We start from the raw sequence: 15,479 nt of genomic DNA, 5'->3' as shown, positions 1-15,479 counted from the left end.
ACAATTTAGTAATTAAGTGTGCATTTAATCTCGTTTGCGGCTCTTGCAGAGGACCCGGACTCAGTTTCCACATCAGGTGGCTAACAGCTGCCTGGAACTCCAGCTCCCGGGGATCTGATGCCCTCTTCTGGTCTCTGAAGGCTCCCATGTACAGATGACATTCACTCACACAGACACATACATAAAAATGAAGAAATATTAAAAATTGCATTTTATCTTTGATTTGCTGAGTAACTACAAACTTGTTGGGTATAATGCACGATGTCTTAATATGCGGATCCACTTTGTAATGATCAAATCAATTAGTATATTAATTTCCTTGAACGTTATCATTGGAATTGTGAGAACAGTCAAAATCTTGTTTTGTAACTGTTTCAAAATGGAAGGAACTCCGTGGTTAATCATAGACACATTGTTGTATGGCAGTCCTGCAGAGCACCAGGATTTATTCTTTCTGTTAAAGTATAATCTATTGATCAGTATCTCCCCACCCCTCAGCTCCCCGCTCTTCCCAGGATTTTTTTTTTCTTTCTGCATTCCCATGTTTATTGAAGCACTTCTCACAAAAGCCAAGATATGGAGTCAGCGCAAGAGCACATGGAAAGATGACTGGGCGCTGAAGAGCCAGACAGAACTCAGACAGCAGAGACCAGGTGGGTGACAAGATTACCAGGCGAGTCCTGTGCAGGTCACAGTCGGCTGACGAACTCTGGCAAAGGTTCCGTTCCCTAGTCTTCTGCCATACTGCCTTTGGTAGGGACGGCCGCTCACCAGCAGAGGGCACTGTGACAAGAGGGTTTCTAGATGCAAGACCTGCACCAAAGCTGCCTTCCTCCTCCCGCCCAGACCTGCCCTGGAAGTGTACTGACTTCTGGCATCCTCTGCTACTCTTGAGCTAGCTTCACCTGGACTTGGCCAATAGACAAAGACATTCTCCGCCTCCCAGCTCTCCCTCACCCCCAGCATGACCAGGAGGCAGGACTTTGTCGGGAAGTGGCAGGCCACACCTACCTGGATTCCCCGCCCACGCCTACTTGTCTGCTGGCCTGGAGACTGGTCTGGCAGACCTCTCTGTTTCTTAGAGGGGGAACTATTGCTTCTGGACGGGCCTAGTGGGTAGCAAGTCGACATTAAGGCAAGTACCATCTGGGGCTGTTGCAAAGGAAAGCACATACTATGGGGTCCAGGGAAGAGCCAGGGATGAGCCTTGTGGGGTGAGAGAGAAGGAAGGGGGTCTCGAGGAAGGGCCAATTCTGACTGGTGTCAGGAGCAGGGGGATGATACTGTGTTTGGTGAAAATGTATAATGTACTCATGAATAGTGGCCATGAACTATGCGTGGCTTGGTGAGTGTGTGTGTGTGTGTGTTTGTATGTGTCTGTGTGTATGTGTTTCTTGGTACTGTGGTTTGAACCTAGAGACTTGGGTGTATGAGACAAGTGTTCTACCACTGGGCTACAGCCCCAGTCTTCTTTTAACTTTTTGTTTCTGTTTGTTTGTTTGTTTGTTTGAGACAGGGTCTCTCTATGTAGCCCTGGCTGGCCTGGAACTCACTATGTAGACCAGGCTGGCTTCAAACTCAGAGAGATCTGCCTGCCTCTGCCTTTCAGGTGCTGAGATTAAAAGTGTGCTCCACCATGCTGGGTCCTTACTTTTTAAGACAGGGTCACAACATTGCCCAGGATGGTCTTGAATTCTCTCTGTACTTTCAGGCAAGCTTTGAACTTGTGATCCTCCTCCTTCAGCCTGCCGGGTAGCTGGGATTACTGTCTTGTGCCGCCAAGCCTAGGTCAGGCTGGTACTTACTACCGCCTTTGAAAAGCACTTGGAAGTCTATCGGGAGGTGTGGTGAGAACCAGGAAGGTAGGGAGGGTTGAGTGCGTGCAAATATAAACAGATCTTTGCAGCAGGAATCTGGATCTTTGTTCTGAAGACAGGCAACGACAGAATTCTAAAGTCCCCTGTTTAGGGGAAATGCTACCCAAAATGCTCTGGACACTGGAGACAGATGAGTTGGAAGAATTGTGTTCTGAGGAGTCCTGCAAGGAGTTGGAGAAGCCAGTGAATTCGTAGAGCTGTGGACTAGTCCCCTACCTAAACTCTGGCTCTTTTCCCTTCTTGGAATCAGAGCAGGGAATGGGGTGAGGGCTAAGATAGTCTGGCAGAGTGATCAGCTGGACCCCAGGCTCAGGCTGGGGAAGAGTTAAGCTGCTTCAGGACAGAGAGATGAGCATGCTCCCTTGAGAGGCCCGGGGAGCTTGGAGAGGTATACACTAACTTTCCAGGTGGGGCAGCTGGGCAAGGGGACATGGCCCAATGGGCTGGAGGGTATTTGGACTCTGGTCTTTAGAGGCCCTGAGAAGGCTGTTGTTATAGTAACAGAGTAGTTCCTCCCATTTCATTCTCTTGTATCCACCCCTCCCTGCCACTGAAACCCTAGTGGGCAGGCACAAAATGTCATCACTTGCCATGGGACCCAGAGATGCCTTTATTCCATTAAGTTCCTCCTAGTTTCCCCTCCTCTTCCTTCTCCCCCTCCCTCTCCACCTCTTCTTCCCCCTCCCCTCTGTTTCTTTTCCTCTTTTTCATCTTTCTCCTTCTGTCCCCTTCCATGTCTTCCCTTCTTCCTTCTTCTATTTCTCACTTTTTTGTTTTTACTTATTTTTTATGTGTATGAGTGTTTTGCCTGTGTGTGTGTTACCATGATTATGTAGTGCGTACAGAGACCAGAAGAGGTCAGATCATTTGGGACTGGAGTTACGGATGGTCATGGGCCCTCATGTATGCGCTAGGAATCAAACTCGTGCTCTGAAAGAGCAGGCAGCGTTCTAACCATTGAGCCATCTCTAGCCCCTTTCTTTTCCTTCCTTCCTTCTTTCCTGCCTTCCTGCCTGCCTGCTTGCCTTCCTTCCTTCCTTCCTCCCTTCCTTCTTTCCTACCTTCCTGCCTTCCTGCCTGCCTGCTTGCCTTCCTTCCTGCCTTCCTTTCTTCCTTCCTGCCTTCCTTCCTTTCTGACTTCCTTTGAGACACAGTCTCATTATATGTCCTCAAACTCTTAATCCTCCTGCCTCAGCCTCCCAAGTGCTAGTATCCCAAAGCAGAACTTTCTTCACTTCTGTTCTTTTCTCACCCAATCTCTCTCTCTCTCTCTCTCTCTCTCTCTCTCTCTCTCTCTCCCTCTCTCTCTCTCTCTCTCTCTCTCTGAACAAAGTGACCTAGGAACAAAGGAGGCAATTACCCCTGTACATCTGCAGTGGCTCCTTAACAATCCTCCCTCATCCGTGCAGCTGGCTGAAACCCCTCAGCTTCCTTATCTGTATAACAAAGACACAAATGGCACCATCTCAGAGGCCCATGTGAGGATGATTCGAGCCAAGCCGTGACTATTACAGTTTTTATAGTTGTAACGATTATCAATAGTGAAAGTGGTGACAGGTTTTCGGATTAAGGGAGAGCTTGCCTCCTTAACTAAGTTGGCCCCGATCACTGCCAGCTTGCCTCATTTACCTGCGTCCTTGCAGACTGCCTGGCTGAAGAAGGCTGAGGCTCTGGACTCTAGGTTGTGTTTCAAGGTAAAGTGAGCAAAGTCCCATCTACTGTACATGTTTTTGATAAGGGTGCAGGGGAAACAGGTCCCTTCCGGATCCTCCATGAGGATGATGACACAGTGGAACATCTGCCCATCAGGAAGACAGGGGAGTGTCTGCCCCTGTTGGGAAGGGGCTGGGAAGGGAGAGAAGTCATTTAGGTCTTCAGGAGGGAACGAAATGTCTAAGCTTAGCTTTAGGTGACTGACTGGTGGAGAGGAAGGGGGTATCGGAAGGTTTTCCAGCTAGTGCGTAATCCGATGAATGACAGAAGCCTCCTATGAAGGAGGACATCATGTCTCCAGGAATCCAGCTGCCAGATGGAGGAATTGCATTCCTTCAGCAGCTCCTCCGGGACTGAACAAGACATCGCTGGCACTTTTGGAGCCTCCCGTGGTGCCTTATACGCAGCTGGTGATCAGAAAAATGCTCATTGTAGTGAGAAAGCTGGTGTGACAATGCATAAGGAAGAGCGTCTCAGACCGATTGACAGCAGAGAGGTTGTAAACCACCCGAAGGCTGAGGCATCATCGGGGCTGAAAGGAGCCAAAGCCACGGGCCAGAATGCTCAGGGCATGGAGAGCCCAGTTCCACCTGAGTGTGGGGGTGTTAGGAATGAACAGAGTTCAAGGAGGAGATAGAAGGGGTGGAAACAGATGCAGGGGGGAGCTGACATGTATACGGGGCGGGGTGGTGGTGGTGGGGGGTGGGGTACCAGAAAGTCCTAAACTTCCAATGGCTACTACTGATAGGTTATCGGGTGAGCCCTCAGTGAGCATGCGCTTTTGGCTCACCTCAGTTCAGCCTCGCTGTAGGCCCCGCCTTTTTTCCCCCTTCTTCCTCTTTTTCTCTTTTTTGCTTCCACTTTTAGCTTTTGCTGATCATGCTGTACTGAGCGTATTCCTGGGAGCTACCTTCGGACCTTTCCCGCAGAAGGAGGGGCATATATAAACACACAACTGGATAGTGCTTTATCACCTACAGGTGTTTCTTACATGACCTCCAACCGTATTAATTGCCAGGAAGAATATTTTTTTTTCCTCCCACCTTCAATAAGTTCGAGAAGGAATCATCAGACTGGACTTAGAACTGAGTAACAGAGAACTTGCTTAGGATGTGCAAAGTCCTGGGACTTCACGTCTCCCTCTACCCAGACTGGGGAGATAGCCCAAGCGGCAGCGTGCTTCCTGTGCAAATATGAGAACTGAGTTGGATCCCTGGTTACCCACAGAACTGGAGACGGGGTGATGAGTGGATCCCTGGGGATTATAGCCATCCATCCAAGCCTCCTGGGTGAGCTCCAAGTCCTTGTGAGAGAACCTGTCTCAAAAAAACAAGCAAAACAAAGAAGCCCAACCCAGGGACTGGAGAGATGGTACAGCAGTTAAGAGCATTGCCTGAGTCATGAGTTCAATTCTCAGTACCCAAAAGGTGGCTCCTAACCACCGATAACTGACTGTACTCCCATGGGATCTTATTCCCTCTTCTGGTGTGCAGACATACATGCAAACAAAACACCCATGTACATTAAGTAAGTAAATAAATAAATAAAAACCCAAACCAACCAATCAAACAAACAAAAAAGGTGGAGTCTGGAGAGGTGGCTCAGTGGTTAAGAGCACTTGCTGCTTTTCCAGAGGTCCAGAGTTTGGTTCCCAGCACCCATGTCAGGTAGCTCACAATTGCCTGTAATTCCAGATCCAGGGGAATCTGATGCCTCTGGCCTCTCTAACCACTGCACTCATGTATGCTACATGTACTCGTGAACACACACACCCACACACACCCCCATACCCCCACACACCTACCTATATGTAATTAAAAACGATAAAAATACATCTTAAAAAGAAAAACCTGGCCGGGCGGTGGTGGCGCACGCCTTTAATCCCAACACTTGGGAGGCAGAGGCAGGTGGATTTCTGAGTTCGAGGCCAGCCTGGTCTACAGAGTGAGTTCCAGGACAGCCAGGGCTATACAGAGAAACCCTGTCTCGAAAAATCAACAAAACAAAACAAAAAAACAAAACAAAACAAAAAACCCAGAAACCTGAGGTAGATGGCTCCTGAAGAATGGTTTCTAAGACTGACCCCTGACTTTCACAGGCATGGTCTCCTGCATACACACACACACACACACACACACACACACACACACGATCATAAAGCTTACACAGAGGACATGCCTGCGGCGAGAAATCCAAGTAATACAGAGATTGCTAGAATTCATTCCTGTATTCTCCCATTGTCTCGATTTTCAGTGATGATCAATAGAACAGGCCGGGGTTGTATCCTTCCAGACTCTGGATAGGACAGGAGTCGCTGCAGAACCGAGTGTGCAGACTTTGGAGTTCATACCCACAGCTGCCAAAGTAACATTTAAATATGTTGGATTAAATACAAATATTATTTCTCTGTCTCTCCCTCTCCCCCTTCTCTCTCACACACAGTGTACTTTGTACTTTCTTCACATGTTACCGAGACTGAAGCTCTTGTGTTTCCAGAACCCTCTACCCCTAAGCTATTCCCTCAGCCTATTTGTGTATTTTACAGTCACTAGATTGGAGGTTGCTTTTTTCCCTTACAGATACTTTTTTTTTATGAGTATTCATAGACAAAGAGGGGTTTTGTCTCTGAGATGATATGTAGCTCAGGCTGGCCTCCGATTGCTACTGACTCAGAAGCAGATATTCGGACAAGTGAAGACACTGGAGTAAACTAAGAGATAGGACAAGCATAACAGATACAGTGACTGGCAGGCTTTGAACTCCTGTCTTCTAACTCTGAATGCTCGTTCTTTATGCCCTAAGATTTACTTTGCTGTAACTAGGTCATGGAGGACTGTGGGAAGCTCTTTATTTTCGAGACAATGTCTCAGTTTGTAGCCCAGGCTAGCCTTGAACTCCAAATCTTCCTGCCTCATAAGAGTTGGAATTAGAGATGTGTACCACCATGCCTAGCTCTGGAAGGCTCTTGAGTGTGTGTGTATGTGTGTGTGTGTGTGTGTGTGTGTGTGTATGAATGGGGGAAGGGGAAAGAAAGGGGAGGGGCATTTTTGCAGGTAGTTTAGCCTTGGCCTCCATAAATTAAAAAGACTAAGGCCAGCCCCACTGACTCTAACCACTTTCCCTCCTGGCCCTTGACCTTGGCTGCTGTAGAGGTGCAGGAGAGCCAGCAGCATTGAGTGACCAGGCGGATGAGCCCCCAGGAGAGTTTTGTCCAACCTTTCCAATTCCTCCTGTTGGTGGGGATCCCTGTGGCCAGTGCTCTCCTCCTAGTTCAGTGTCTTCGATGGCACTGTTGTCAGTGGCTGCCAGGGGCCTGCCAGAAGCCGGATGACCCAGAGGAGCCAGTGTCCCCATCCATTCCATTGCCACAATATGAGCTCCCAAGGCAGTGCCCAGCCCCCACACTACCGGAGGCGGCTGCGTTCTACCAGGAGCTCCACACGCCCACCCGGGGCCAGACCGTCACTCGCCAGCTGATGCATAAACTCTTGGTGTTTTCTGCTCGAGAGGTGGATCACCGCGGTGGATGTCTGATGCTACAGGACACAGGCATCTCCCTGCTTATTCCGCCAGGTAACCACTCCCAGCCTCCTCCTGGGCAAGGCCTTCTTCAGACAGCAGGTGAGGTACCCACCTGAGCTCCACCCACAGACAACTTTGGAACGTGGAAAACTGTATTTATAGTTTAGCTTTTTTTGATTCCAAAGATGGTGTCTCCAAAGATGAGTCTCCACACATTTTTTTTTGGGGGGGCGGGGGGGCGGTGAAAATTCTCCAAGCAAAAGTAGGAAACCTGTGGTTCGTAGTCACACAAGTCCCCATACAAGTAGCTATGGCCTTGGCAGGAAACAGATGACTGCTTTGGAATTGTTCCCCAAGTTAGCTCATGGTCGGCTTCCTCATTCCATACCAACTCTCAGCGTTCTGCTGGGCTCTGGGCTCTGATTCTGTACCCACTGTGACTGGTCTCTTTCAAGGGGCAGAAGACTTCTACTTGCTAGACACATCTCTGTCCTTTGTCTCTCCAGGTGCTGTGACTGTGGGTCGCCAGGAGAGGGTGTCCTTGGTTCTGGTGTGGGATCTGACAGATGCCCCGTCACTGTCTCACAGACAGGGACTAGTGAGTCCTGTGGTGGCCTGTGGGCCTCATGGGGCCTCTTTCCTGAAGCCTTGTACCCTCACGTTTAAGCACTGCGCCCAGCAGCCCAATCAAGTCTGTGCCTATAGCAGCAACACCTCCTTGCTGGATGCCAAGGACTGGAGGCCCCTGGGTCAGCCGGGGACTCATATCTCCAGAGACGAGTGTTGTATCCTGCTCTCTCACTTCAGGTGGGCCTCTGTCCGTTGGCCTGTCCTCCTGTGTGTCTCTGACTGTTCCCATTGGCTGGTCCTCTTGTTCTATGTCTCTTTCTGACAGTGTCTTTTCTCTCTGTCTGCTTCCTTCCTGTCTTCGGGTCAGAACTGCCTGCCCCTGCATTCATTCAGGATGCTTTGATGGGCTTAGACCTGTGGTGTCCCTCTCTGAGCCCACTGTTCTAATGTTTATAATAGTCCTGTTATCAAAACCCCATCTGAGACTGTGTCCCATTGCTGACTCAGTGCCATGGAGCACGTCATTCAACACATCCCTCTGTCTAGGAAACATGTGCAACCCACAACTCACAGGCCTGGATATCTACAAACCCGACCCAACACAAAATAGTAGACTTGCCTAAAACATTAGGAGACTTCTTTTCTTTCTTTTTTTGCAACTCAGTTGCATGGTTCTTGAGTGTGACTTTGTGGATGACATCAGTGTGCCTCAACGTCAAAAGGTTGGACACTCCTGTAGTGAATTTGTCCCACTTCCACGTCTGCCTTCGCGCTGCTTCTCTTTACCCTGTGCCTCTCTTCAGGACTGTCTCTAAACTCTTAAAGGGTAGCTTGTTCGCTTCAGGCTCATGTCGTGTCTGTCCTCCATTTCGTAGGCTCTTAGGTTCCCTGCTTCCCAGATTCCTCATCATCCATTGACTAGAGGAGAACCACGTGCAGCCCATTCAAATCACGGAGACCCTGTGACTGCTTTGTTTCCACTGCCAGATAACGCACACGGGCTCTCCTCTCCAGGAGGTGGCAGTCACTGTATTAGTAATGTTCTTTACTGTGGTGACAACGGACCGGACACAACCAACTTCAGAAAGGAATGGATAGTCTGGTTCCCATTGCAAGGGTACAGTTAACCACCGTGGCAGGAGTTTGAGGCAGCTGGTCACGTGGCCCCTTCAGTCAAGCATTGGAGAAAGAGACGAATCTTGCTATTCCATTTGCTTCCCCCCACCCTCAGTCCAGGAATCCCATCCTGTACATCAGGGTGGGTCTTCCCACCTCTGTAGCTCAAGTGAGAAACTCCCTTACCGATATTCCCAGAGATTTGTCCCCGAGGTGATTCTAGAGCCTGTCAAGATGACAGTATGAACGTCACAGTCCTCATGGTCCACTCATTTCTTGACCCTCTAAGCCACTCTGTCCCTCACTTGGTCCTCCCACTATGCCTGTTTGGAGTAGTCTCCTCACCCACACAGACATGACAAGCGCCTGGTAGTGAGCACCTTGGGATCCCGGCCCTCCTGGGCCTATGCCTAAGATCTCTGCCACCGTCTCCCTCCGCAGTCTCTACACCTGTGTTCTGGAGGCGCCCCTGGGCCAGACAGCCCGCAAGTGGCTGCAGCTGGCGATGTTCTGCTCCCCACTGGCACCAGGGCAGACACACTTGCAGCTGCGCGTCTACTTCCTGAACAATACTCCCTGCGCCCTGCAGTGGGCTATCACCAATGAACAGCCTCACGGAGGACGCATGCGCGGGCCGTGCCAGCTCTTTGACTTCACCGGGGCCAGAGCAGACCAGTGCCTGAAGCTCAAATACATCTCTGAGGGTGAGGGGAGTGGGCCCCAGGGGCTGAGGGATAGGAAACTGGATGAGAGGGAGGTTCAGAGCCCCCCTCTAGCCTTCCAGGAAATCCAGAAAACCCAAGTTTATTTCCTGGACATGGGTTTCCAGTGGTCTCGTGAGGACTTCGTGGCTTTGTTCACTTTCTTCTATCTCCCGCTCATGCCTTGCCAGCCAGCCACCCCAGAACAGAGGGACGCTAGGTGGGAGGCTGGAAGTGAGAGGAACCTTGGATTAGCAGTTGTGTTCTGAGTTCGTCTGCCTGCCAGGACCTTTTTTCTTAAAGCTCCAGCTGCTGGCAGTGTTCCTGGAATGTTCTGTATGGTGGTGGACAGGCACATTTCTGGGGATATTCCGCTGTTTCAAGCAGTTGGGTAGAGGATGGGAGGCTGAAGGGAGACTGAGGGGCTGTGCGCGTGCGTGTGCGTGTGTCGTCGTCATTGTCGTCGGAGTATACTACTAGTATAATATATACTAACACTAGCAGTATAGAAGCATAACCAAAGAAACAACCACTTTGAGGTGCGCCTCAAGCTCACCGATTTCCATCGGTTTCAGCCATCCTCATACCTCCCACAACCTCCATTAAGGACCTGTGGAAGGCCTTACACTCTAAGGCCCTCTGCTCTGTCCTCTCCCCAGGCTGGGAGAACGTGGATGACAGCAGTAGCCAGCTGGTTCCGCATCTCCACATCTGGCATGGAAAGTGCCCCTTCCGTTCTTTTTGCTTCCGGAGAAAGGCAGGTAGGTCGGGGTCCCTGTTCCGTTCCTGTCCCCCGCCCCCCTCCTAGCCACCCTGCTCTGCAGCCCTACCCTGAGTCTTATTCTTGCTCACCCATCTTGCTTCTCTTTTTAGCCAATGGGAATGAAGAGTGCTCGGGATTAACCAATGAGATCATTGTCACCATGCACACCTTCCAGGATGTGAGTTGCGCAGAGGCATAGAGGAAGGGCAGGGCCTTGGAAGGTCTAGGAAGGGGGATGGGTCCGGTTCATACAGGGTAGGGTCCTAATTAGAAAACAAAGTCGCTAAAGAGGACATTTGTCTTAGAGCTACCATGCCACGTCTTTGAAGGACTTAGACCAGCTGGCGCCCTTGCTACCCTCCATCCCTGAGCCCTTTGTATGGATGGATAAATGCATCAGAAGGTTAAAAAGGCCCAAATCCTACATTAACTCTTTCTTCCAACTTAGAACAGCTAGGGGGCATCTGGAGACCAGGCCTCCTCCAAGGTGACCGCTCCATCTATCAGGGGGTGACTAGGAAGGAGAGCTTGAACAGGTGGATGGGGCGGGCATAGATATTTCCTTCTCCTTCCCACCCTTCCTGCCTCCCTCCCACAGTCTCGGGGAAGAGATGAACACGTCAGGTTTGAGAGTGTTTGGAAAACCAGAGTATCGTGTTGCAAGACGAGGGCAGGCAGCCGCACACTGTTGTTTGGGGAGGACAGCTGGTGGTCAGGCTGTGTTACCGGGTGGTAGCCTGTGTCTTCTGTATTCTGCCAACATAAGATGTACTGTGTGTGGTTTTATTGTCCTCAGGGGTGAACCTCAGTCTGACTATGGGGTTCTGGAGTCTGGGAGGCAGAGGTCCAGGGTGCTGGGTGGGGAGGAGGGGGCTGTATCTTCTGGTGACAGGTTGCAGGAACGGAGAGAGGCTAAGAGGAGGAGTTTCTCACAACGCCTCAAGTGTGTTCCCTATCCCTGTTGGTGATTTAGGGCTTGGAAACCAAATACATGGAGATCCTCAGATTCCAGGCATCAGAGGAGGAGACCTGGGCGGTCCCCCCTCCTGTCTCCCAGCCACCCCTGTGCAACAGGTGAGTAAAGTGGCTTTGGCTGCTGCCTAGGGTTGTTTGCCAATCCTGTCTCAGCACCAGTAGGTAGAGAGGATGGGAGAGTGACTGGATCTCTTTGTGTGTGTGTGTGTGTGTGTGTGTGTGTGTGTGTCTTTTACGTGGGAGTGTGGAGGCACATGGAAGCCAGAGGTGAATCTTGGGTGTGATAAACTTGGAGCTCTAGGTGGCCAGCAAGCCCCAGAAATCTAACGGTCTCCCTCTCCCCCATGGCTGAGTCACAAGTGCGTGCCACCACACTAGACTGTTCATATGGGTGCTGATACTGAATTCAGGACCTCATGACTATTTGGCAACAGATGGAACTGTCTGTCCTTGAGCTTGGAACCTTCCTTCTGTAAACATCTGATTCCCTGCCTCAGGCTGCCCCCAGAGCTCTTTGAGCAGCTGCAGATGTTGTTGGAGCCCAACAGTGTCACTGGGAACGACTGGCGCAAACTGGCCTCCCACCTGGGACTCTGTGGCATGAAAATCCGGTAAGCAGCAAGTACATCCGTAGTGGAGATCAAAGGTAGGCTGGGGTGGGGCAGCTTTCCAACGTCCTGGAAGCTGGACTAGGGACAAGGAGGAGACTTGAAAGTGAACAGCAACTGAGTCCCTCCAGAGTCCCTTTAGGACAGCTCTTTCTGTCACTTCTACATCTTCAAGGTCCAGAGTGACTGTCACCAGACACGAAGGTCTGCATACTGGCCACCTCTTTCCCCTGTATTTTCAAAGAAGTTGAGAAACAGAAATTGATAAAAAGTTATGTCCCATTTAGCCAAACTGGGGAGAGAAAGACTCTAATTTCTTATCTCACTGTCTTACAATTTAGTCACAAGACAAAGACCAGAAGACAGGTAGATTCTCTCAGGGACTGGGGAAGGTGACTTGTTCCCACATCACCCTCAGGGTCTCAGTTCTCTATTCCAGAGACAGTTTTATTTTAGTCATTGTTCAAGTTCAGGACTGATGGGAACTGGCAGACACAAGATTCCAGTCTTTGTAAGAGTCTCAGGGATTATTTGGGGCAGTGGTGTAAAAGTCCACTGTTTGTATGTCTGAGCTTGACCAAGCTCCTTGTTCCCAGTTCATTCCTTGGGTAGGGGTAGAATGGACACCGTTTGTATGTTGTCTGTGGAAGTCGGTTTCCAACTCACACACCTCTGTGTCTGTTCTGTGATTTTGAAAGTGAAAGAGAAAAAGTAGTGGCAGCCTCACGGTTGAAGGAGGGCCCTGGGTGCCTCTGGAGAATTTAGAACACCTCGCCATCTCCTCAGGACTCCTAGCCCATTCTTTCAGCATAAGATCAATTATATGAGGTGTATCTCATAGTAGGGGTGCAATAAATATTTCACAAGGAACTATACAAGTCCCTGGAACTAGCTTGCCACATTGTGGCCCAAGGCATGGGAAAAAAGATTATAGGCTGCTGTGTGTACAGTGTGTAGCAGGAAGCCTGTCGCTTGTTAGCACAGTAGGTGTTAGCAATCACGGAGGCAATGCAGCTGGGGCTCCTGCCAAGGAGCTCACAAAGGGATCGGTAGCAGAACCATTCTGTGCTAGGTCCTAGAGTCCAGGCTGTGAATGCAGTCGTCAGAGATGAGCTGGCGCCAGACCTTGGAAGCAGAAGAGATTTAAACACTTGTCAAGTACCTGTCTATGTGCCTGGATCCAAGAGTGAAATAGGTTTTTCACCTCCTAGGAGCACAAATGATCGATAACAAGGGACTCTGAGAACTTGAGAATAACAGCAAACATTCCTTGTGTCCCCTGTGTGTGTTCAGTATTGCAGAACACTGAAAAGAGAGGCAAAGACAGTTGAAAAAGAAGAAAAAAAAATAACCAGAGGGCTTCGGGATTGATAGTAAGAAAGGATGTCAGAGAGGAAGCCATAGAGGATGCTCTAGCTGTGGGGAGCAGCTGGGGTGCAGAATGGAGGGGCAGACTGTGCAAACTAGGTTAGAGATGGGCCAGGGACAGGAGGGTTAGGATGAGAGGAGGAGAGGGCGGGTCAGAAAGGCAGGGACATCACCGGGTGGTGGATGAAAGAGGCTGTCAGGAGTTGTAGATTGGCTGCTAAGTGAAAGGGCCTCTGGAAGGTTCCCAGACAATGGAGGGTCGTCATAGAAACTATGAACGTGATCCAGCACAAAATCATAAGCATACTTAAAGCATGAGTTTGTTTGTTTTTTTAATGTTCATGGTTTTCGAGTGTGAAATTTTTAGCTAACACTTGTCTCAGTTTGCTTTCTATTGCGGTGATAAAGCACCATGACCGAAAGCAACTTGGGAAGGAAAGGGTTTATTTGCTTATCGGTGGCGATAGTCCATTTTGAAGGGAAATCAGGACAGGAACTCAAGGGAGGAACTGGGCTGTGTGTGTGTGTGTGTGTTTCTGTGCGCGCGCTGATGCAAAGGCCATGGAGGTGTGCTGCTAACTGCCTTGCTCCCCATGGCTTGCTCAAGCCTGCTTTAGTCTACTACTCAGGCTGGCTTAAGAGGAGCAGAGCGCAGGCTCCTCTCAGCTTGCAAAGTCCCACCCTTCCTGGGAGGTAGGCAAGGCTAGCAGGAGCGGAGCTCAGGGGTTGGGTGTAGAGGTGCAGAGTGGGTCTAATACTGCTCCTGAGGTCTCCGCTCTCCTCTCACCACGCTACTGTCCCTTGGAGACAGGTTCTTGTCCTGCCAGCGCAGCCCTGCCGCGGCCATTCTGGAATTGTTCGAGGAACAGAATGGCAGCCTACAGGAGCTGCACTACCTCATGACCTCCATGGAGCGGCTGGACTGCGCCTCTGCCATCCAGAACTACCTGAACCGGACTCCCCGGGGCAGCCCTGCCAGGTTGCACGGAGGTACCTGGGAGAACCATGACCTAGAAGAGCTGGATGAGAAACTCTAAGCAGACTCCGCGGCCGTGCAGGGTGCCTCAAGAGACCGTGCCACGACATGTCTTGGAGCTCAGGATCAATGCAGCAGACACGGGTGGACCGAGCTGGAACCCCCAATGAGGCCAGACAGCCTTGTTATCTGCCCTGCATCAGAATCCTGCCGGCCTACTTTGTCCTGCGTGCAGTTTCCTTGTTGGTCGGTAGGGGGCGCGGGAGTCTGGGATATGGCCACAGCCAAGCCAGCTTCCGAGATACTATTTAATTTTCTCATGGACGTCCAGGTGGCCCCGCGGGCATACCTCAGAGACTGCTCGGTCCACAAATATTCATGGAGCACCGAGTCTCAGCACCAAGCTGGGATCATGAGGAACGTCGGCTTCTTTGAACTTGCCCTAGAGTCTTTTCTGCCAAATGGAGATGTACAACCAGCCAGCTGAGAGCAAGATTCTAGACAGTGTCTCCCCATGGTTAAGGGATGTTGTGGGTGTGTAACTTTGTTGAGAATGGAGGGCGCAGAGGTGGGTTGGAGCAAAGAGAAGTCTCTAGAAAGGATCTTGGGGGAGATGTTTGAGGGGCCCAGGGAATAAGGTGGGCGCACAGGAATGCGTTAAGGAGCTCACCTCGTTGCTGGAAGGAATAGGTGGCAGCGGGTTCAAGGCTCTGCTCTCTTTGGTCTGCTCTCCCTTCATCTCTTCACATGCAGCTCACAGCTTGTTTTCCTTCTCAGCCATTGTTTCTCTCATCACTTGTGAAGCTGAGAAGCCTCAGGATTCGCGCTCTGTGCCTCTCCACCTCCAGCGGAGAGCGTTATGTCTCTGGCTGCCTCTTCCTGTCTCAGAGTCAGCCTTTTTATTGCTTCGTCTCTATCTAGTTATGGAATCCCATCTTCGTGTTTCTTTATTAGGGAAAAAAATATCCAGTCACTCCCTCAGGCAAGTGTCTGAGCAAATGCTATGCATTTCAAGGCTACTGAAAGAGCCTCGGCTATTCCAGGAGTGAAAGAGTGGAGATATTTCCCTCACAGATCGAGATCCCTCCTTAGGGTCAGGATTAAAAACTAGGGGTTAAAGGACCCCCACCCCACCCTGATCCAGCCAGCAGTTCTGGCTACTAATACCCTTGCTTAGCGATAGTTTTATTCATTTGTCCAAAGGTAGACAGTCTCTTTGGAGATAATAAAAATTAACTTCCATATTTAATTAAAAATTTTAATACTTCCAAATGGTGAGCAATATTAATT

At 50.2% G+C, this 15,479-nt stretch overlaps 1 protein-coding gene across 1 annotated transcript; it reads left to right on the top strand.

Annotated features, from left to right (window-relative positions):
* Positions 1-6,744: 6,744 nt before the first annotated feature.
* Positions 6,745-15,041, top strand: Unc5cl (unc-5 family C-terminal like). Its single transcript, XM_028766652.1, has 8 exons — positions 6,745-7,163; positions 7,619-7,919; positions 9,240-9,502; positions 10,159-10,260; positions 10,373-10,440; positions 11,236-11,336; positions 11,735-11,848; positions 14,025-15,041. Exons 1-8 carry the CDS (start codon positions 6,779-6,781, stop codon positions 14,248-14,250), a joined length of 1,560 nt encoding a protein of 519 aa, XP_028622485.1. The 5' UTR covers positions 6,745-6,778; the 3' UTR covers positions 14,251-15,041.
* Positions 15,042-15,479: the final 438 nt, after the last annotated feature.

Source organism: Grammomys surdaster, unplaced genomic scaffold, assembly GCF_004785775.1.
Source record: "Grammomys surdaster isolate TR1022 unplaced genomic scaffold, NIH_TR_1.0 169, whole genome shotgun sequence".
Taxonomy (NCBI): domain Eukaryota; kingdom Metazoa; phylum Chordata; class Mammalia; order Rodentia; family Muridae; genus Grammomys; species Grammomys surdaster.
Note: the sequence above shows the minus strand (reverse complement) of the source record. Positions and strands in the feature narration are given on the sequence as shown.